Source organism: Propithecus coquereli, unplaced genomic scaffold (assembly GCF_000956105.1).
Source record: "Propithecus coquereli isolate 6110/MARCELLA unplaced genomic scaffold, Pcoq_1.0 Scaffold298, whole genome shotgun sequence".
In the NCBI taxonomy this organism is placed as follows: Eukaryota; Metazoa; Chordata; class Mammalia; order Primates; family Indriidae; genus Propithecus; species Propithecus coquereli.
The window spans coordinates 1,354,759-1,376,306 of NW_012148596.1; the positions used below are offsets into that span (position 1 = coordinate 1,354,759).

Sequence of the window (21,548 nt, forward strand, 5' to 3'; positions counted from 1 at the left end):
ATTCTACAAGTAACTATGTCATTTTCTTTGGGGTTTCTGAGCTGCTGTGAAAATTGGACAAATGACACTTGTTCGCCAGAGTAAAATTACCTCTAGGGTGAGGTGAGTAACTAGTAACTGTTTGCAAATTCAGATCATCAAAGAGGTAGGATTTGCCAAGGCACAGTATATACAGGTCAGCACAGCAATTCTCAGCAGCCCTCGCTACTTACTCCCTAGGTACCCACACTACCCAGTGAGTAGTCGGGCACCGTCAGAGCATTGGGCGGCATCAGGCAAGAAGGTGCTTCCTTACTGTGCACCGGTTACCCCCATAAGTACGCACGTGGACATCCTCCAAAGAGAGAGAGAGAGAGAGAGAGAGAGAGAGAGAGTGTGTGTGTGTGTGTGTGTGTGTGTGTGTGTGTGAGAGAGAGAGAGGGAGAGAGAGAGAGAGAGATTGAAAGATTGAAACCAGAAGTTGAATTTGGGTGATTTCCCCCAGTGGATTGAAGTGTGAGACATCTCGTGCGGTCATTCATGTATCTATAAGATACTGAAACATAGAATGAAAGACCCTCAATTAGTGTTAACGAGGACCCTGGAACCCACAGAAGCAGTGTAGAGCCAGGACCAACCCTTGGGTCTGACACTCAGTTTGGTGCTCCATCATCATCATCATCATCATCATCATCATCATCTAAATGACACTTTAGAGTGGGTACAAAAGAATATTTGTGAAGTCTAAGCAGGGTATAAAGGATAACGCAGTAGTGACCACCAGGGTTCCTGCCACCCCGTTAGAGCAGACAGAATCACCATCACACGTGAAGTCCCTGCTGTGCTCACTCCCCACACCCAGGAGTAAACACTGTCCCTGAATTCCATGTTAATCATTCCTTGCTTTTCTTAATAGTTTCATCACACATGTTTACGGTCTTAACCCGTATGTTTAATTGTGCACAGTTGTGAACTTTGTGTAGATGGGATCTTGTTTTCTTCCGGGGCTTGCTTTTTCCGCTCACTCTTAACGTTGCCCTCGTTGGGTGTGGCTGTAATTCCCTCACTTTGCTTCTGCGTAGTATCTGGTTGTATGACTCTACCACAGTTTATTTATCCATTCTACTGTTAATGAATACTTGAGTCGTTTACGGCGTTTTGCTATTAAAAGCAGCACTTCCTGCGTGTGTTGTCTGGGGCACATGTGCGGCAGTTGCTCTAAGGTACATCCTTAGGAGGGGAGTTGCTGGGCCGGCAGGGTATTCACACACTCAGCTTCATTATTAACAGGCCACTCCACACTGTTCTCCAGTCGTCGAACCAGTTTGCACCCAGCTGCAGTTTATGAGTGTTTCATTCGCTCTACTCTTTTGCCAACATGTTGTCAGACTTTTACATTTTTGCTAGTCTGGTGGGTGTGAAACGTCTCTTTTCATATGTTTATTGGCCATTTGGGCTTCTTTTTGATTTGGAAGAGTGTGTTGTATATTCTATATACTTAGCCTTTGTTATGAGTGCTGTAAATGTCTTTTCCAAGTTTACAGCTTTCGATGACCATACATTTAGTTTCACGTAGTTGAACGTATCATTTCTTCTGTAGTTCGTGCTTCTTGTGCATTAGCAAAGTCTTCCCTGACCTGTGGGCATAAAGACAGTCTCCTGTATTTATCTAAAGGTGTTGCCATTCACACGTAGGTCTATTTTATAATCTTCCAGGAATTGATGTATTCGGGTAGAGAGAAGTCGGGCACCAAATTAATTCTGTTTGTTTCCTATATGGACATTGATTTGTCTCAGCATCATTTACTGAAAAGACTGACCTTTCCTTGCTGCTTTGAGACATCATGATGGTTGTAAATCAAGTGTGTGGTTCTGTTCTGGGCTGTCTGTTTTGTTCCCCGGGCAAAGGGCTAGACAAATTGACCAGCACCGTGGTGGCTCAGCTACCAGAGCTTCGGGGACTCCTTGCCTTCCCATCGGAAGTGTCCTGGCTAGAATCCGGTTCCACAAAAACATACAAAAATCTGTTGTGAGTTTGAGTAAATTTGCAAATCCCTTTAGGGAGAATTGACATCTCAAGATAATATCAAGTCTTCCAATTCAAGAATATTCTATTTCTTCATTTATCTAGGTCTTTCCTAATATATTTCAATGAAGTTTTATGATTTTAGCCATAAAGGTCTGGCACATCTTCTGTTGGGTTTATTCCTAGACATTTGATATTATAAAATTCTATTTAAAATAATATTTACACAATTACCTTTTCTGTCTGTTTTTGATACATGAAAATGTAATTGATTCTTATACATTGATTTTTTTTAGTACATTGACTTATTAACCTTATTAAATTCTTAATTAATTCTGATAACTTATCTGCAGGTTCTTTTTTTTTTATGTGGAGAGTTGTTTTTTGTGAATAATGACCATTTCCCCCCTAATCCTTTTTTTCTAATCCTTATAACTTTTATATATTTTTCTTACATTATTGCATTGGCTTGGACCAGCAAGTGCAGTGTTGAATTGGAACAATGAGAGAAACCACCGTTGTTTCACTGTTACTAGGATGTTCATTCTAGGTTTTTGAGTATTCACTTCTATTCCTGAGTTAAGAGTTTTCATCCTGATTAGATGTTGAATTGTATCAAATGCCCTTTTTGTATTTATTGAGATGATCATGTTTTTTCTCTTTTAAATTGATAATGTGTTATATTACATTAATTGATTTAAAATATGAAGTTACTCTTGCATTCCTGGAATGAACCCAGCTTTTACACATTGCTGCAGTTTGCATATGTGTACATATTTAGAATTTTTGCACTTATATTCACAAATGAGATTGGCCTACACTTGGCTCCTACTTTTCTTCTTTAGGTTCTATTTTTGAGGTTATGCTAGCCTCATAAAATGAGTTTGGAGATGTTCTCTCTTTGCTCCGTGGAGGACTGGCAGAACTCTGGTGAAATGATTCGTCCTTAGAGCTTTCTTTGTGGGGAAACCTGAAAGCACAGATTTTCTTTGTGTCTAGTGCTTTTCTGGGAGGGCTCAACTGACTTCAACGTATTTAACTTTTGAAGATATGGAAGTGTTCTTGGTGTCACTGCAGCTTTGACAGTTAAAAATAGTCTGATGCTAACGAAGCTTATCGTGCTAATCTATAATTTGTTTGTTTTAACAGAGAAGTGATTGAAAAGAAACCGGAAAAGTTTAAAGTCCAGTGTTTGACAGACATCAAGAACCTGTTTTTCCCAAATACAGAGCCCTTTTATGCTGCTTTTGGAAACCGACCGGCTGTGAGTAGTAGGTTGGGAACATAAGAACTGGTGAAATCGCTGCCTTTTCTGAAAACCCTGGCCTAGAACTGCATGGAAAGCCAGACTCTTGTCCTGTGAGGAGTAGTCTGGTAAATAGCCACTTGCACACAGCTGAAGACAAGGAGATGGAAAATTATTTTGTAGCCTCTGCCGTCCTTTGAGGGTTGACCAGTGGGTGGAAGCTTGAAATGTGGGAGTTGAAGCTCCATATTCCAAATGACTTGTTAAATGAGTAAAACAAGAACACTTCATATGATTGGATCCAGTCTCCCAGAAGGGAACCACAAAGCCAGTCCTAACCATAGCAGCGAATTTAGCCTCTCAAGTTTTAAGAGTACAATATTGTCTCATATGGTAGAAGAAATGCTTTGAGATTTTGCAGGCACTGCCCAAATTTACTGGAAAGTTCAGTATCCCGGAGAATATAGTTGGGTACTAAATGCTTACTCAGAAAATCCTGCTACTTTTGAAAGTCATGACAGATTTTCATTATATGGGAAAGTGGGTCAGAGAATAACCTTAAGGAATGTTAGAATTGCAGGGGACAGGATAGGTTGTCTACTCCTTAACTCAGTCCCTGAACAGATGAGGGAGTTGAGGCCCAGAGAGGAAACCTAATTGAATAGTTTCCCAGCCAAGGGTACTCCTTTGCTAGACCACTTTGAGGTGTAGCTCTGGTTCGTGAAAATTTGATAATATTACATCAAATCAGAAATATCATGTACTTGTTTTTACAATCAATTCTTTTTTCTAATTAAAACTTTAAATTATCTTTACCAAATACAGGATGTGTATTCATACAAGCAAGTAGGAGTGTCTTTGAATAGAATATTTACCGTCAATCCTAAAGGAGAACTAGTACAGGAACATGCTAAGACCAACATCTCGTCGTGAGTATTGTGCACATTTTATGTGCTTGCCTTGAAATGGTGCTTTACAGTTTACAATATACCATTTTTTTTTGTCCTTTGCTGTTTATATTTTAATCTTTAATTCCTATGAGGAAAAATGTATTTTAGCTCCTTGTATTTTGTTTAAAACTTAATTTTTAGAGAATTGGAATTAAATCAGATCCCCTCTGGGTTTAAAATTTCAACAAGTGGTTAGATTCTGCTACAGAATGGAATGGAATGAATTCGAAAACTAGTAGTTTAGATTTGCCAAGTTAGGTTTGAAAGCTAGAATGTGAATTAGAAATGTAACCAAATTGAAACATGTGAAGCTGTATTTAAAGATGAGGAATATACATCTCTTCACACACCAAATATTTCTTACCAGAAACGTTGCTGTGTAGTTGTTAAGAATCCCCCTCATTTTTTTTGGTCAGAGCCCAGTGATCCTGAATCAGTGGGCTACACTGGATTACTGCTTTTTAATGAGGCTCCCTGGGTTGCTGTAGACTCACGTCCTACTTTGGGTTCCCGACTTCCCAGCATGGAGAGCACTTCCTCGTTCTGCGTGCTGGGGGGTTGGCACTGCGTGACGACGTCAGCCCAGGTGGACCATTGTCTCTTTGCCTCGTCCATTTCAGAGGCTGCAATTCTTCTGGTCTGGTCTATGAAGACCTGGAACGAGTCTTTGGCCTGAGTGACCCCAGGGAGCCTGCTGGGATCCTATTTAGCTGGAGGAGTTAGACTGGGGGAGTTTGGATCTAGTGGGTGCCTAAGGATTGGTCTCCTCCAGGCACCTCCTGTGGTTTTAGACAGATGAGAGACCTAAGTTCCTCCAGGGCAGATTTTCACTTTCGAGATGAGGCTTATACCAGTGAGATTCTAAGCCAGCATCAAGAGGGCGGCTGTGGGCTAATGGGAGCGCCGGGGCTGCCCCATAAACCTCCTCACCCCACAGCCCTGCCAGTGGCCAAGGAGTCCTCAAGCTGTGTGGGGAGAGACGGTGAGCATCCCACCATCCTGCGGGAGGTGAGTCAGGGTCAGGCCGCGTCCCGACCGGCAGGAAAGCAGCAGGACTCGATTCCTTCCTTGGCCCTTCCCTTGCAGTTTCTGCCTCCTCCCTTGTTCTCAACGGCCGCCCCTCCCTCGTTTCCATGCATTGCGTTCTCACGTGGAAGGCTGTCCTTAGTCTGAAGAGCATCTAGTGGATTTCTTTTTAGGAACAAAAAGGACTTTCAACCAATGGGACGCTGCCCAGAAGTGGCAAAGTGGCAGGTCTTGTCATGACTTCTGTGGAAAGAGGCATTCCAGCACCTAAGAGGGTTTTCCTGAGAGGCCTCTGAGGTCACTGTGTTTGCTGAGACCCTGGGGTTACAGGGCAGACCTCTGCCTGGGAGCTCATTTACATATTGCCAAAGAACATTGTCACCTGACACCTGGACTAGGGATGGGTTTGTTCCCGTGAGAGTAACTCTCCTCCCTTGGGAAGCACACATTTCTCTGACACTGAACTGGGTACAACTATTTCTAAGCCCAGTAGGTGCTTGTCACTCGGAACCCAGGACAGTTGTCTGAAGCGTCTTGAGACGGAGGGACTGCCCAGGGGCAGAAGCTCAGAGCTTTGTCCCTGGAGTTTGTGTGCGTCAGTGCCTGAGCTCTGCCCACTCCGAGGGAGCCATGCAGATGGGGCTTTACCCACCGCTCATGGCACGTGAGAGCGGGTTTGGTTCTCGCACCCACCGCGGCCTGGCAGGGAACTGCTTGCTGCCTCCCGCCGCAGCCACAAACCACAGATAAATAGGCCTTAAAGCCGGGAGGTATTTTAAAAATTGGTTTGTTTGTTTTAATCCCCAGGAAAGACATAATTCTTGGTTTTATATTGAAAGACATTTTTCTCATTTTGTGCAAGCACGCTGTTTCTCATAAATCCTTTGGAGGTCCTGTATTAAATACACACACTCATCCTTATTTAGTAAGTTATTTTATGCCTCAGAACATGCTAATTCCTAGAGTTTGGGTTTTGAAAGCCTCTTTCAGCTCTTGCAGATTGGAACTAGAGAGGGACCTGGTGATGGTCCAGGAGGAATCTAGAGAAAGCTGCACGTGTCGGGGTCTCTCTTTGGAGGTGCCTGGAGGTCTGAACATACATATGCAGGATAGCAGCTTACTTTTTGGAGTATAGGCCCCAGAAACTAACACGCAACATATTCTCGGGAGTATGTAGATAACGGAGTGAGAGAATGTTGTAGGGAGCATTGAGAAACCCTGCTCTAGTCCAACTCCACATACCATAAAGATGAAGGACCTGAGCCCAGAGAGGGCAAAAGACTTGCCCAAGTTTGCACAGCAAGTAAGACAGGAGTAGATCCTACATCTCTGGACCCTCATTACAACTAGGGCGTTTTTCCCTAAAACATGTTAATAATTTGTTGTCAAATACATTTATTGAGTATTCAGTATACACTGTTTTATTGTGTGCATTATTTTATTTAATTCTCATATTAACACTGTGGCACAGTTTTCATTTTCCTCCCTTCACAGTGGAGGAAATTGTGGCTTAGAGAGGTTAATTCATTAGCCCAAGATCACACAGCTATTAAATGGCAGAGGTGAAGGTCAAATCTGTGTCTCCTTGCCCCCAGGGCCCACTGTCTGTCAGTGTACAATGACGTGATCTCTGTCCGGTGCCCCAGAAACGAGCCTCGCCTACCATTCCTCTCCTCCCCGAGGCCCCACATGTGCCGCCTACAGCAGGCGGCTGTCCCTTGGCCGTGCTGACTTCTTCCTGCCGTCCTCTGCCCCCTTCTGTCCTTCAAGGGAAGTCCAGTCCCGCCCTCCCCTTCCACGTGGCCCTCTCCGACCCTCCTTTGCATACTCTTCATTCTCGGCTCTGATTTCCGATCAAGCAGTTAGACATTATCTAGAATTGCCTCAGTCGTGTTAGGCAGGTGGTCCGCCCCCTGGGGTGGTAGATTCCTCCCATCTCCTAGGCACACCCTGTTCAGTGGCAATGACACACCTGTTTCCCTGCCAGGTACGTGAGGCTCTGTGAAGTGGTTGACCACGTTTTCCCACTGCTGAAAAGAAGCCATTCTTCAGACTTCCCCTGTTCGGATACTTTCAGTAATTTCACCTTTTGGAGAGAGCCACTGCCGCCTTTTGAGAACCCGGACGTTCATTCTGCCTCCACATAAAGCGCCGCGAGCGGCCTCTCGACAGCAGCGCGGAGCTGGCGAAGCCGGCGTCACCATTAAAGGATAGGTTCTGGGCGCCGTGCGGCTGCAGCTCGGGCCTGGCGTGCGGTCATTTGTTTCAGGGCAGAAAGGATTGAGACGCATCCCTACCCTGCCCCGACCAGGGAGTGACATTTCTAAGGGAACTGTGGAGAGTGCACTTCCTAGGCGAGGAGTCGGGCGCGTTCGTGGTGTGGAAGGCGTTCCTCGCCTGTGGCTTGACGCCAGTCACCATGCTGCATCCTGGCCTGCCCCAGCAACTAGTTATCGGTTCACGTGCAATACGGGCCTGCGAAACCAGGCAGAGGGTCCGAAGGGCTGTCCCCACTGGTCACAGCATCAATGGAGGAGCGCACGGTTCTTGGCAGAGGAGGGGGCACATTTCCGTCGTAGCCATGTTTGCCCTACCTGCTTCCGCACACAGTGGGGAGGGCTGTGAAGGGTCATGTGACCTGAATCCAGGGTTTCAGAAGGGGATCCAGACCTCCCTGGGTTTGGGCCTTGGCCGTGGCCTTGTGATGTTCCCTTGCAGTATTTGCCGACTAATCTCATTTTTAGGTGATAAGTTCTTCTTTAACTCCTTTGGCTAAAGGTAGCCTATTTAAGTGGCATATTTTCCCCATTTTTTGTGGCTCAAGGCTGGAATATTTATGCCTTAATGCATCTGTGGCCGACATTTTATTTAGAATGCGCTGTATCTAGCTCTTGGTAACTTTGGCAATGCCTTAAATTAAACTGATAGTGAATATTACTAAGGCAGTATTTCGAATGAGTCGATGGGAGCTTGAACGAGCTTATGCCAAATGACAATGATGTCGACTTTTATCGCGAGGTCTCAAAAGAACTCGTTGGTTTTAAGAAAATAGTTTCGAGAAGTTGAATTATATTCTTTGTAGACATTATTTATTGCTTTACTCTGAGTAAGTTACTGCCACAAACATTTTATTCATATTCTTTCTATACAACTGTCACTAATATATTAAAAGGATTATATGTCAGACTATCCAACGAGCCTTATTCTGTGTATGTCATAGACTGACCTTCCTTTGGCATTTATAAGTAATTTATTTTCCTTAGCTTTTTCCACTCAAATTAAGGGCAAGTGAAAAAGCAGTAATTTGAGTGACACTCGTTAAGCCAATAGAGGACGATTCTTTTACTTGCTTATTAGATTGGTTTGTGGAGAAAACAATTTGAAAAGTGAAAGAATTATTTTGGTAAAAGATTTTGCTTTAATTTTTGACGTCTTATTTTTTTAAAGAATGTTTTACTCCGATGATTGAAGCACTTTCCTATGTAAAGTTCATTGTTAGAGTCATAGGAGGCAAAAAATGGAACAGTTGAATGAAATTTTACTCTTTCTGTGAAAGAAAATCCACAGAGCTGTTGCCTTCGTTGTAGCTGGTGGACTCTGTTGGCAGCAATGCCTTTCTGAACGGTTCCTGTGGGCACACGGAGAAGGGCAGACATACGTGTCGTGGATCACAGATTTACCTAGAATCACAGACGTGCATGTGCGGATTCCCTTTCAGAGGTATTAAAAATAATTTAAAAATAGCCCTGCCTTAACTATTAATAACTCCTCTGGGCTTGTTCACTAGAATCATTAGAGGCTACATTAATTCTTTCTTTCATGAGGGTATTTTTGAGTGAATTTCAGCTATCGTGAACTAAGTATAAGCTCCTGGGCCTGCAAAGGTTTGCCCAGTTTCTTCCTCGCACCCAGGAGGAACCTTGGCTGCGAGACCTGGTGGTGCCTCCTTCGTGCAATTCGCCTGTCGTCGGGACGAGCCTCTGCAGTATGCTCTCCAGGTGGAGGTGTGAGAGCATGCGGCTTTGGACTCTAATTTTGATGCATCCTAAACTTCCACATCGCTGCAGCCTGAAACAGAGGCATGCCTTCCAGAAAGTCGTACTCTCAGAACTGTGTAAGGTTCCGAGTGAGCCCCGGCAAGGCTGTAATGTTAACACCCGCCTTTTGGCTTCTGAAAATGAGATTCGTATGTGGGCTGCACTCATGCATATGTGAGTTGGTTTACCTGTGTGTACACAGCTATAACCCAGTGATGCTGAGGTCACCTGCTGGAATGCTATATTTGGACCACATATTTCACAGTCGCCCTTTGGAAATGAATCACACCATTGGGACAAGTCATCAGACATTCATCATATGTGATAAAGAACAATATATATTCTTGGCATAGAGAAAAATAATACACCTGGTACATTGGAGAAAAATGATTACACCTTCAAAGAGAATTCCCCTTTCAATTTTAGGTTTGGATCACCACTTTGAGTATATTTTATTTACAGCGTTTGATCTGTATTTGTATATGCTGGTGCAATGATAAAAATCACTGTACTGCTTCATTACATTGAAGTGGAAGCAAAGCTAGAAAATACTGTAATAAATGAGACTGATGAAAGACTTCTGTGAAAATCAGGCATGTGAATTCTAAGTAGTTTTTGATAAGTTATTAAGTTGTTGATTTTCTAGTGTGTGTTATCAAGCGTATTTATTCTCTACTGAAAAAAAAAATCCTTCCAGCTATAAACTGTTCACTATTTTGATGTTTTAGATTCAAGTGGGTAAAATACCAGCCCTCTCTGTGCACTTGGAAGGGGTGGGAAGGATGGAGAGAGGAGAAGGGTCCCCTGCCCTGGCGGGGGATGATCGTGGAGCGGGGAGGTTTCAATCAGAGGGTGTCCAGGAAGTGCCCCTCAGGCCTGGCCTGGAAGGAATCGGGGTTGGATGATTCTTGCCTCACATCTGCTGCCCTCATTTTTTGTACCCTCGACTTCTTCTCTGTGGTGTACCCCAGATTTATTTTTTATTTTGACCAAATCAATCAGAATCCTTGACTAGCTCAATCATCTAAGCTGAAAACTGTCATAATTCCTGTTGATTTTGCACACTGTCGACAGGCGCAGCCTAAGTGTTTCTGAAATAAATGAAAGAGTATTGGTCTCTAAATCCTTATCACATAGCTGCTCAAGATACTCGACTGAGTTCCTCACGAAGCCCAAATCCAAACAGTTGATCTTTGGGCGTCTGTAGAATTAATGCTTGCGCATCCGAACAAAACAACACAAACCCTCTCATTGTGTCGATTTGTTCCAACTCTGACTTCACTGTGTAGGCTTTTTAAATCTGTAAAATAAAAATTTGTCTGGACCGTCTGTGGCCTGTCGACTCCCATACGCTGTCGTGGCTCTGCGGGCAGCCCTCACGCGTGTGCAGGGAAGGTGAGTTCGGTAGCTTGGATTTCCCCAGTATCACGGCTGTAATCACCTGAATATTTAAAATGCTTTGTAGTTTGGTTTTCAAACACACCCCCAACGGTTGTGTCAGAGGCCGAGGAACGTTGACGACGGGGCCATGGGCCATCAGCTTTGGGCCTCCGAGTGCCCTTTCCAGGGAAAGGTACCGCATGCGGCCCTAGTACAGTCCAGAAACAGGAGAACTGCCGAGGAGGAAAGCTAAGTCGGCCCCATTGAAAAAGTTAAAAACAAGCTGCCCGAATCTCCATTTCCTCATCCTAGCAGGAGTGCGTGGGTGCCGACCCCGCTGCTCCCAGAGCAGACCCGCCCCTCTCATCTCCGCCTCCCTCTGCACATCTTCAGACCCCGGGGGAGCCACACTGTGCTCCGCCCCTGCCTTAATCTAAGAGAAGGTGGTTAAAATGCCACTGGGTTTTCTGCCTTTCTGTTTCTGACCCCTTTTTCAGCTCCTGCTGCATCAAAGGTGGCGATCAGTGTCACTTCTATTGCAAGCCAGGCAGGGGGCTTGGTACCTGAAAGAAACCAGCCTCTGAGCAGACAGAAGCTGACCCTGGAAGTCAACAGGCCCAAATGGCCACCTGGGGGCACAATTGGTTTGGGTTTGGCAGCACAGCCTTTAAAAAAGTCTCTGCTGTGACAAAGGCTACTGTCCCTGTAGTGCAGGGCCTGGAGACCAGGCAGGTTGTGGACTGGACTTGTGGGGAGAAGGGGTCGTTTCTCAAGGGGGGACAGTTTTGGTACCAAAGTGCTTCCAGTTAGCACAGCCCGAGGTCAAACACCACTAACTGGCTTGGAAGAGGGAGCAGTCTTTGGCTGTTCGTCTGCATTTAAAAACCATTTGAATCTGTGGTTCTCGAAGTGTAGCCTCCCAGCCTGCAGCTCCCGGGCCCTCCCCCCAGACCTGCTGAGCCACACTGGGCGTGGGGCCCAGCAATCTGGATTCTGATGCACGCTTGAGTCCGAGGAGCACGTTCTAGATGATAGAGGGGAGCCCCCGATCCTGCTCCCAGGTAGCCTCTTTTGTGTGGCTGCAGCTCCCCTCTGACTTTCATCTGGCCTTAGAGCTCACACAGACCTGCCGCAGGAGGGAAGCCTCTGGAAAGATCCTGGTGCCTCAGCCACTCCTGAAAAGGAGCTTGGAAACTCAATACAGGTGCTCACTTGAGTCACAAGGTGTCGTCGTGATCCTTTAATACACAGCTGCCGGACTAAGCCACCTTCCCAGGGATCTCAGATGTGAGAGGGTCCGGGCCCCCGCAGTCTGGGGTGTGTGTGTGGGGGTGGGGTGCGTGTGAGGGAGCAGACCTGGGCCGTGCCCAGATTGCTAATGGCTCCCTTCCTCCCCCAAATCATCAGAGCCTCGAGGTGCCTGTCCTGGTGCCAGCCCTCTTTTCATTGGTGCAGGAAGTCCATTCAGCCCTGCATTGCTTTTAATGAGTTTTGCAAGCAAGTGGCCTCTTCCTGTGACTCATTCTGCCTTTTGTGCACCGGAGATTGTGGTTTTAAGTTTCACTTTGGAAAGTAACCGCTACTGCTGCTGCTTTCTCCTCTGCTGGAATCTGAACAAGTCGCATTCATTTTGCAACAAAGAAATGTAAATGTAGGAGCCCGCCAGTCATATTTCTGCTCTGATTGTAAAAACATCCTTTTCCGAGATGGTTGACAGAGCCAAGCTAAGAAGAAATGGTTTATATTTCCAAGTAACACGTTCATTTGGGGACCTCATATTTTTCCTTCCAGCGTGGCTCGATGGTTTTGCTTTTGTTCTTTGTCTTGATTCATATTTCAGGGAGATCCTAAAAAATAATCGGTGTTTGTTGGTCGAGTGAGGTGGGTTAACCTCTGATGTATTGAAGGATACTTGGTTCTGGACCAAAGTTTGTGTCCTTGCTTTCATTTGGCACACAAAGGCTGATGATGACAGGGATAATTTCTTATACAATAAAATGTTTTTCATCTGGACCTTCCACAGAAAGCAGTTTATGGTACCCGAACAGATGAATTTCTCAGGATTAGTGAGTTTGTGTAAAGTGGGCAAATACTATACAATATTTTTTCTCAAATTTAAATAATCTAGGGCATCATCTTCAAAACGTTACAGTGGTGAACTAAATTATTTTTATATAATTTATTTAAATATGTACAAACATTAAACCATAGCTTTTGTACAGTTATAAAACCAAAATGCATTTAAAATTAAGTGCAGATAAAACTATAGGGCTAACAGAGTTCATATTAACATTAATGATACGTGGTAAAAAAAAACGATGTATTGAAGCTGGTGGAATGATGTTGGATTTGGGTTTACAGTAGATGTATTCATGTTGTATGTTTCACCTGTCAACTTGATTCTTTAGATTTTTGAGCACAATGGACCATCATTTAAATCATCATCATTAACACTGACTTCTACAAAATACAGTAGTGAAAAAGCTCTTATTCCATATTTACATCTACATTGACGGCTGATGAACTGTTACAAAGTTTACACCAAGGTTGGGGTCCCTTCAGTCAATTGTCCCACAGGACGAATGTGGCACTGACTTGGACAGTGGGACTTTTGAGTTCAGCCAGGGCCCAGGCACTTCATTGTCCTGATTTTCTCTTTTTGAAGTGTCAAGAAACCTGGGTTTGGACGTTACGTGATCATTTAGCTTGCCTGGAGCTGCAACACACTCTGGGACTGGGGTTGGGATGCCCGTCGCCCTGCCCCTCCTCCAGGACTCTGACCGACGGAGCGTCACCTGCGTCAGACGGGCACTCATGGGTCCTTAGAGCTCACGCAGACCTAGCACCCCAAAGAGCGGGCTCCCTGGCAAATTGCACAGGGTGTAGCTTTTTAGGCCCGAAGCCCGATTAGGGCTTCTTAGTATCTCCTTTCACTTCCAAAGCTAGAGAATTCCTCCCCTCTCCAACTCCATGAAGGTGGTGGCTTCCCAAGTAGATCACACTGGAACAAAAGCAGCCGGCGCTGTAGCGGCGCTGCACTTGGGCAAAGGCTCGGCGGTCCCACCGAGGAGAAAGCTGCTCCTTCCGTGGGGAGGCGGGAGAAACAGCCGAAGAAACCTCCAGCAGGGAGCTGCTGCCACCCTTTAACACCATGTGGAGGGTCCAAGGGTCTAAGGGAAGTGGGTGGGCATTTCTATTTCTAAAAAGCCACAGCTGTTTTAAAACTTCTTGTGGTTTTGTATGCCTTGGGAGCAGGCGGGTCAATGTTCAGGTGAGAATCTTTGTTTGGTTTTGGGGCGCCCTGGGATGGCAGGCAGCTTTCTCTTGGGATGGGGGACACTGGTCTGGGTATCTCTCATTCCCAGGAATGGGGGTATGGGGCAGGGCAGCTGAGTAGCATCAAAATCCTTAATGTCTGTCCCAAGTCACTAAATGCCTGGGGAAAAGACAGGAGAGGGGATCTTAGCATGTACGTTTTATTATTGTTGTTTTTCAAATCACTTTTTACAGTCATTAACTTCATTTTATTGAGGAACAAATTGAAATTCAGAGAGGTTTGTCTAAGGTCCTCCAACTAGTACAAGGCAGAGTTAGGACTCAGGTTTCCAAACCCAGCCTAATGTGGGGATGCCAGGCTCTATCTCGTTGCCTGCAGTCGAGCCCTGCACCCACCAGGAGTGGCAGTCATGTGGGTGGCCGCGGGGATGATGGAGGTTACGTGGGGAAGTACTGGAGCGATGGCCACCTCGAGTGCCCACTGCACAAGCCAGCCTGCAGGACGACGCTCACCAGAGAGGCGCCCACATCCAGCCCAGCGAAGAGGACACAGAGCAGGGAAAAGCTGCAGGAAAGACTTGAAGCAGCTTCCATGTGTTCCTTAGAGTTGAATCACTGTGTGCGCCACGGTGCATTTGCTTTTTAAAAAAGCTAACATATTTTGAAAAATGGAGTAAGCACTTCCTGTTTTGACCAGGAACAAATGCAAACCAGACCCTGCTCCTCTCACCATGCAGAGCTTGCCCTTGTGATTCAGAAATATCTGCAAGGAGCCAGCTGTGCTCGGGTGGGGAGATGCAGCGCATGTAACTGAAGTTCCTGCCGAGTACCCCATCTCCTGGTTGAACCGGAAGATTTGCCAGGGTACCACGAAACTGGCCACACCAGACTGTGAGCAATTGGGGCACAAGACTGAGTAACTCACCTTTGTCACAACAGAATAATAACACAAAGGAATGCCACTCACCTTCAGCTGCTGAATTCCTGATGTATGACATCCTGGTGGAAGTGTTCGTTCGTTTGGGGATTTTTGTGTATGTGGGGGACAGGGAGGAATTCAGAGACCCTGAGCCTCAGGGTGTGAGGCAGAGGTGGCTGATTGTCCTCTAAAGAGTTCTGCTTTCCTTCCATATTGTATATTAGTTGCTCAAAAGCAGCTTCCCACTGGGACTATGTTTCCCAAACCCATCCCGCATTAGGTGGGGCCGTGCCACTACATCTTGCCAATGGGAGTATGAGGAGCAGTGACCTGTATCACTTCTGGGCTAAAGTAGTTAAAAAGCAGGTGTCCCTTTTTCACATTCCTTATCTCTAGCCCTTGACTCAGTGGTCCCCAACCTTTTGGTACCAGGGACCATTATCATGGAAGATAACTTTTCATGGACCATGGAAGGGGGAGATGGTTTTGGGATGATTCAAGCACCTTACATTTATTGTGCACTTTATTTCTATTATTATTGCATTGTAATATATAATGAAATAATTATGCAACTCACCATAGGTCGGGGATCCCTGCATCAACTGGAAGCAAAGGTCTCTAAGGGCAGAGCCACAAGATGGAAGGAACCTGGGTCCCCAAATCACTGTGTGGAAGACAGCCTGCCAAATACCAAAATGGACTTGGTGAGGGTGAGAAATAAACTTCAGGGTGGTGAACCTCTGAGATCTAGAGGTGTATTTGTGACAACAGCTAGCATTACCTAACTGATACAGGGAGTGAGAGGACAGATGAGGAAGGAGATTGAGATTGGAGAGTTCGCGAGGCAGGCAGCCATCCAGGCCTTCTGTGATGTCTACAGCCAGTGTGCTTCAGGAGAGGTAGTATTCATTCTGAGTTTTATATTTTCTTTTTCTGTTTCTTTATGATATCCTAAAATCTTTAGTAAAGTTTATTAACAACCGTGTCCTACATTCAGTTGGAGTTGGAGTTGTGTTAGAGTTTTGGGGCACAAAGGGAGAAGCCTGGGGTGAGGAGGGTGGCATGTGGAGAGGACAGCCATCTTCGGGAGTGGTGATGTGGCGGCTGGACATGGCCAACAGGATTGGTCTGGGCAGCAGGCCAGATCTAGAGGGGACACACTCACTGGGACATGCCACCACATCTGAGAACACTATAAATAATGGGGAGGAAACTGAAATTCCTGACTTCATGTGACAGGGTGTAGATAATGGTGTTTTGGATTCAAGGGAAGGGCGTTCCCAGCAGGTTGGAGACTTATGGCAGCACAAAGATTATATGTAGATTGCTATTTTTTATACGGTTGGGATTCATACAAAAGAACACTAAGAGTTTTTATTTCCTTTGATTCAATTATACTGATTTTTGACTTATTCTGTGGGGCTCCAGAAATCATCTCTTAATTGGGTTTGTTAGTTGTTTGGATTCTGAAGAATTTTTAATTACTTACTTCAAATCTTTCCCTTCCAGGTGCCCTGGCAGAGGGTTGACGGAGCACAGGGTGTGAGCAGGGAGCTGCCAGGTCCCAGCCCCTCCCTCCCCCACCTCCTCGCTCTTCCTCTCTCAGGCACAAGCTGCGTTTTCTGTCTGAGACACCTGTCTCATCACGGCACTCAGTACAAATCTGTTTCTCAGTTGGTTGGAGTTATGTTAATTGGCGTGTAGGTTTTCACTTGATAGTACTTGTGGAATATTCGCTCTGCAGTAGCTCCATACAAAGCACTGTGAGGCAATGGAACAAACCAAAGAGTGTTTCTGTTGCCCTGGAGCTCATAGCCCAAGGGGGGTGAGGTCAGGCAAGCACAACTGCAGTCTGAGATGGACAGAAGTCGGTGCCTTAGGAGAGGCGCAGCCATAAGCTGTGGGAGGTGGGGTCTTATGACTTCCTTTGGAATATATTTAATCATCTGTAATCACTCTTCCTTCTGCCAGTAACAGATACTGACTAGTTAACTGTGCATGTGTGTGAGTGTGTTTGTGCTAGGACCTGGGTGTACAAATATGTGCAAAGCACAATTCCCTTGCCGTATATCTGGTGAGCCTAACTTTAGGTGTGAAATGTCATGAGTCCAACAAACATCTTGTATGACTTTCATTCGCTATTCGATAAGTATTTTCAGATACTTTCTGCATGCTAAGAATAGTTCTGGAGGTGCTGGGGATTAGTGAATGAAGCAGTCAATGAAACAAATAGAATCCCTGTCCTCAAGGTGCTTGTATTCTACATGAGGGATCTAGGCTGTTAAGTAGTTATAGGGGCTACAAATTCAAAGCAAACAGAAGAAAGAGGAAAGTGGAGAAGGAAGGGCGCCACTTCCATAGAGTGACAGGGTCGGCCTCTCTGCTAGGTGACACTTGAGCTGGGAGTGGGGGTGGGGGAGGGGTGGGTGTGGCCAGGGTGTGGCAGAGGCAGCAGGGCCTTAGAGACCAGTGCAACGGGAAATTGTGAGAGGAGCAGGATTTGGGGAGAAAATCAAGAGTTTTCTTTGGACATGTTACATTTGGAGAACTATGAGACATCCAAGAAGAGACATCGAATGGACAGTTGGATATACAAATCTGAATTTCAGGGAGAAGTCAGGACCGAAGGTAACATTTGGGAGTCATCAGTATGCAGACGGTCATTAAAGCTGGGTGGCTGGGTGAGTCCAGGGAGAGAGTGAAGGGAAGAGGGAAGAACTGAGGTCTGAGGTCTGAGGACCGAGTCCAGAGGCTCTCAAGCCGTTCTGGGTAGCAGAGACGTGAGAGACTCTGACGGGGTCTGGGGAGCCCGCGGGATGGGAGACCCCAAGGAGAGCGAAGCAGATGTCTGAAGGCGAGGGAGGGACCAATGGTGGTCACCCAAGTCCCTCCCTGACTGTCGGACCAAGTAAGATGGAGACTGAGCTCCTTGGCTCTGTCATCCAGAGGTCACCGAAGGCATTGCCTAGTTGAGGGGGTGCACGGGAGCGGGGGCTGAGGTCTGTGTGGAGTGGGTGCAAGAGGGAAGGAAAGGGAAGCAGAAGGGAAGGCAAGTCCATTTGTCGCTTGGTGTCAGACGGGGATTCGTTCCTGGACCTCCCGAGGTACCAAAATGCATCATGCTCAAGTCCCTGGTACAAAGTGGTGCGGTATTTGCACATGACGTGTGCACAGCCTCTTGTATACTTTAAATCGCCTCTAGTTTGCTTATAATACCTAATACAGTGTAAATGCTGTGTAAACAGTTATTATAATGTATTGTTCAGGGAAAAATGACAAGACAAAATGTCTATACATGTTCAGTACAGACACATTATTATATATTTTTTTTCAATACCTTTGACCAGCGGTTGGTTGAATCCATGGATTCAGGACTCGCAGATCCAGAGGGCGACTGGATGGGCACCTCCTGCAAGGAGTTTGGCCAGAAAGGGAAGCAGAGAAATGGGTGGTGGTGGAGAGGGTTATGGGTCGAGGCCCGTTTTACTCTGATGGGACATATTTCAGCATGTTTGTAAGCTGAGAGACAGGTGGAGTGGCTGATTACAGGAACATCGTCCTTGAGCGGGAGAGGAGAGACAGGGTGAGGTGCCAGACTCAAGCTAGGTGTTGGGGACACCTGCGCAGGGACAGGGAGGATCCTCGACATCTTCCTTTGTCCACCTGCAGGATGGCAGCAGCCAGGCCCACCACCAGCCCCACACCTTCCCGGAGGCCGGGCAGCCTTCCCTGGGGCGAGGGAGCTACCCAGAGAGGAGACTGCAGGCGCTGGTGTTTGAAGAGCGTGTAGACGGCCTGCAGCAAAGCCCACTGGTGCACACGCCTGCCCCCCACCCTCCCCCACACCCATACACACCGGGATGCAGACACACACCTGTACACTCACAGCCCCCCAGACACTGCCCCCACACAAGCTTTCAGGGCTTCTCTCTTACACATAAACAGGAAGCATTACCAGACATTTGAGGGAAGTCCCCAATAGAAACCAAAGCAAACAAGCAGAATCGAGGGGCGGAGGGGGGGATTATTATTATTATCGAGATAATTCAGAAAACAGAAGAAACTTTTACGAACACTGTAACTATCATCTTCAGAGGGGCAGAATACTGCACCCATTGGGGTCTGGGACACGGAGCCTCCAATTAAGGAGAAAACTTCCAGAATGACGGCTCGTCAGGGGTCAGAGCAGGCCCCATGCAGACGGGGACATGAGGAGGGAGGGAAGAACAGGAGAGACATACTAAGTAACAATGTGGAAAAGGCTGTGGAGAAGATTTTTTTCTCTGATGGCATTTTTTTGTTGGGGGGATAGGGGAGGAGTCAGAAGTAATTTGAGAAAAATAATGAGACACAAAAACATGGAGCATTTTAACTCTAGGAAAAGCCAAAAATTATGGAAAGAAAAAATATTATATTTCTCTACCGGGGGGTTGGGGATGGGAAAAGAGCATATATGAAAGATAAAATTTCATCTGCATAAGAAGTCAATAAGTAATGTCTAAATTTGATTAATCAAAATACTACAGTCTGTTCATATTATTTAGAAATCTAAAAGTAAATATCAGAATAAACAGACAAAAGCCTGGAAGAGGGCTGTCTCCGGGGAGCAGGGGCTGTGTGTGGAGGGCGAGGCGGGGCTGGACCGTGTGGATTTTATTCCGTGTCTCCTGGCAATGAGCTTTTAGAACTGTGCGAATGTATTATTTTGGTTTCCAAAATCCAATAGATTAAAAAGTGTACAAAGCAAGCCCCCAAAATCAAGGGAAAAGGGAGGAAAGGAGAAAAAAAAGGAGGATAGGGAGGAGAAGTGGGAAAGGAGGAAGAGGAATGAACACGGTCCTGCCTGTTCTCTGTTCCGCTCTAACGTTTTCGGACGGGCTTGTGTTCCTCACTCATCGAGTTCTCCAAGGACAGTCCCTTTTATTCCATCTGGTGGCCCATTTGCAGAGCGCCTGGAGTGAGTGTAGAAGACACAATCGCCATGTGTCTGTCTGAGGGTGTTTTGGGCTCTGGAGTTACACTTGACAATAAGGAAAGCATTTGGAGGAAAAATACACCGAAGGCTCCTGCGTGGCCCGGGCGCCAGTGTCCTGCAGGAGGCAGACGTGCGGTTGTGCACAGAGGTGGGGCAGGTGCAGCAGGGGTTGGGGGTTAAGTGGTGGGTGTTGTCAGGGTGGGGAAGGCCTCCTGGGGGGCGTGGGCAGAGGGAGTGACAGAGGAGCAGTGACGTGGGCACAGGATGGGCTGTGAAGTGAGCAGAGACCCCACTGAGAGGGGCGGGGCCGCACCGCAGCGAGGTCAGCCACATGGTCTAGCCATCTCCTCACACTTGGTGGCCTCAAAAGGATGGAGGAGGGGAGCTGAGCACTGGGTGGCGTGTTGGAGGGATCACTCCGGCAGCAGTGGGGTGGGTCGCAGGGGGCGGGCCGGCGGCTGAGACCGGAGAGGCTGAGGGTCTAAACTGAGGCAGCAACGTGGGCGTGAAGGAGGGGAACTGAGGAGGCTGGAGGAGGAGTCCAGGGTCACGTCCACGTCTCCGACACAGACAGTCATGTGCACAGAGGACGTACTGCGGAGCCCAGAAACAGCGCCAGCCAGGGGCGTGGCGGGAAGACCAGGAGTCAGCCTGAGACGGGTGGAGCAGCTGGCCCCGAGGAACACCTGCCGATGGCCAGCGAGCAGCAGGTATGTGTCCAGTCTGGACGTGCTTTATCGTTACAAACAAACAAGGTGGACTGGCGAGGTGCAGACTCTCCGAAGCCCCGCTAGGGAGAGTTCCAGAATGGCAGCAGTCCCTCCAGGCTGCTTCCTGCCCTCCCCCCTTCCATGGCGGCCTGGCCTTTGCTGCCTTTGCTGCCTTTGCATGGTGGCATGAGGCCACTGGGAGAGGAGGGGCTCATCTGCTTGCTGAGATGCTCTCGGCTCACCACGGCCCCACCTGTGCCGGGCTGCTGAGGAGCAAGTCTCGGACCCCTGGGGTCCCTGAAGCGCAGCTCTCAACACACCTGTGGGCCCGGCGGGTCTCCGATCCTACCCTCTCTTGACGTCCCAGCCCACGCCCGGCTGAGTGCTGAGGGACCGCCTGGTCATCTTCACACCCGCAGAGAGGTAGGCGCAGAGCCTGGATCAGCCTCAGCGCCAAGCGTGATCTCCACCCCGGCTCTTCTTGTGTTTTTCCAGGGAGGGCAGAGGTTGTTGACGACTTGTCCAGATGAATAAAACTGATAAATGGTTCTTATATGCCTGCTAGTTCTTTTTAAAAATTTGTTTATTTTTAGTTAACACGTGAAAAATTGTATATACCACGTGATGCTTTGATATTCGTACACTTTGTGGAATGTCATAATGTATACTTCCAAATTGCCAAGAGAGTAGTTTTTATTTATTTTTTATTTTTTTATTTTTTTTGAGACACAGTCTCAACTCTGTTGCCCTGGCTAGAGTGAGTGCCGTGGCATCAGCCTAGCTCACAGCAACCTCAAACTCCTGGGCTCAAGCGATCCTCCTGCCTCAGCCTCCCGAGTAGCTGGGACTACAGACATGCGCCACCATGCCCAGCTAATTTTTTCTATATATTTTTAGTTGGCCGATTAATTTCTTTCTAATTTTAGTAGAGGCGGGGTCTCGCTCTTGCTCAGGCTGGTCTTGAACTCCTGAGCTCAAACAATCCGCCCGCCTCGGCCTCCCAGAGAGCTAGGATTACAGGCGT

General features: G+C 46.9%; 1 protein-coding gene across 7 annotated transcripts in view; it reads left to right on the forward strand.

Annotated features, from left to right (window-relative positions):
• The window catches only part of LPIN1 (lipin 1), a 69,996-nt gene extending 62,352 nt beyond the window's left edge, over positions 1-7,644 (forward strand). For 6 of the 7 annotated variants that reach the window (XM_012648909.1, XM_012648911.1, XM_012648905.1 and 3 more), the window contains 3 exons: positions 3,155-3,269; positions 4,077-4,180; positions 7,215-7,644. In XM_012648909.1, the coding sequence (XP_012504363.1) occupies positions 3,155-3,269; positions 4,077-4,180; positions 7,215-7,374 (379 nt within the window). In that variant the 3' untranslated portion in view covers positions 7,375-7,644. The other variant, XM_012648906.1, reaches the window with a different exon arrangement.
• Positions 7,645-21,548: the final 13,904 nt, after the last annotated feature.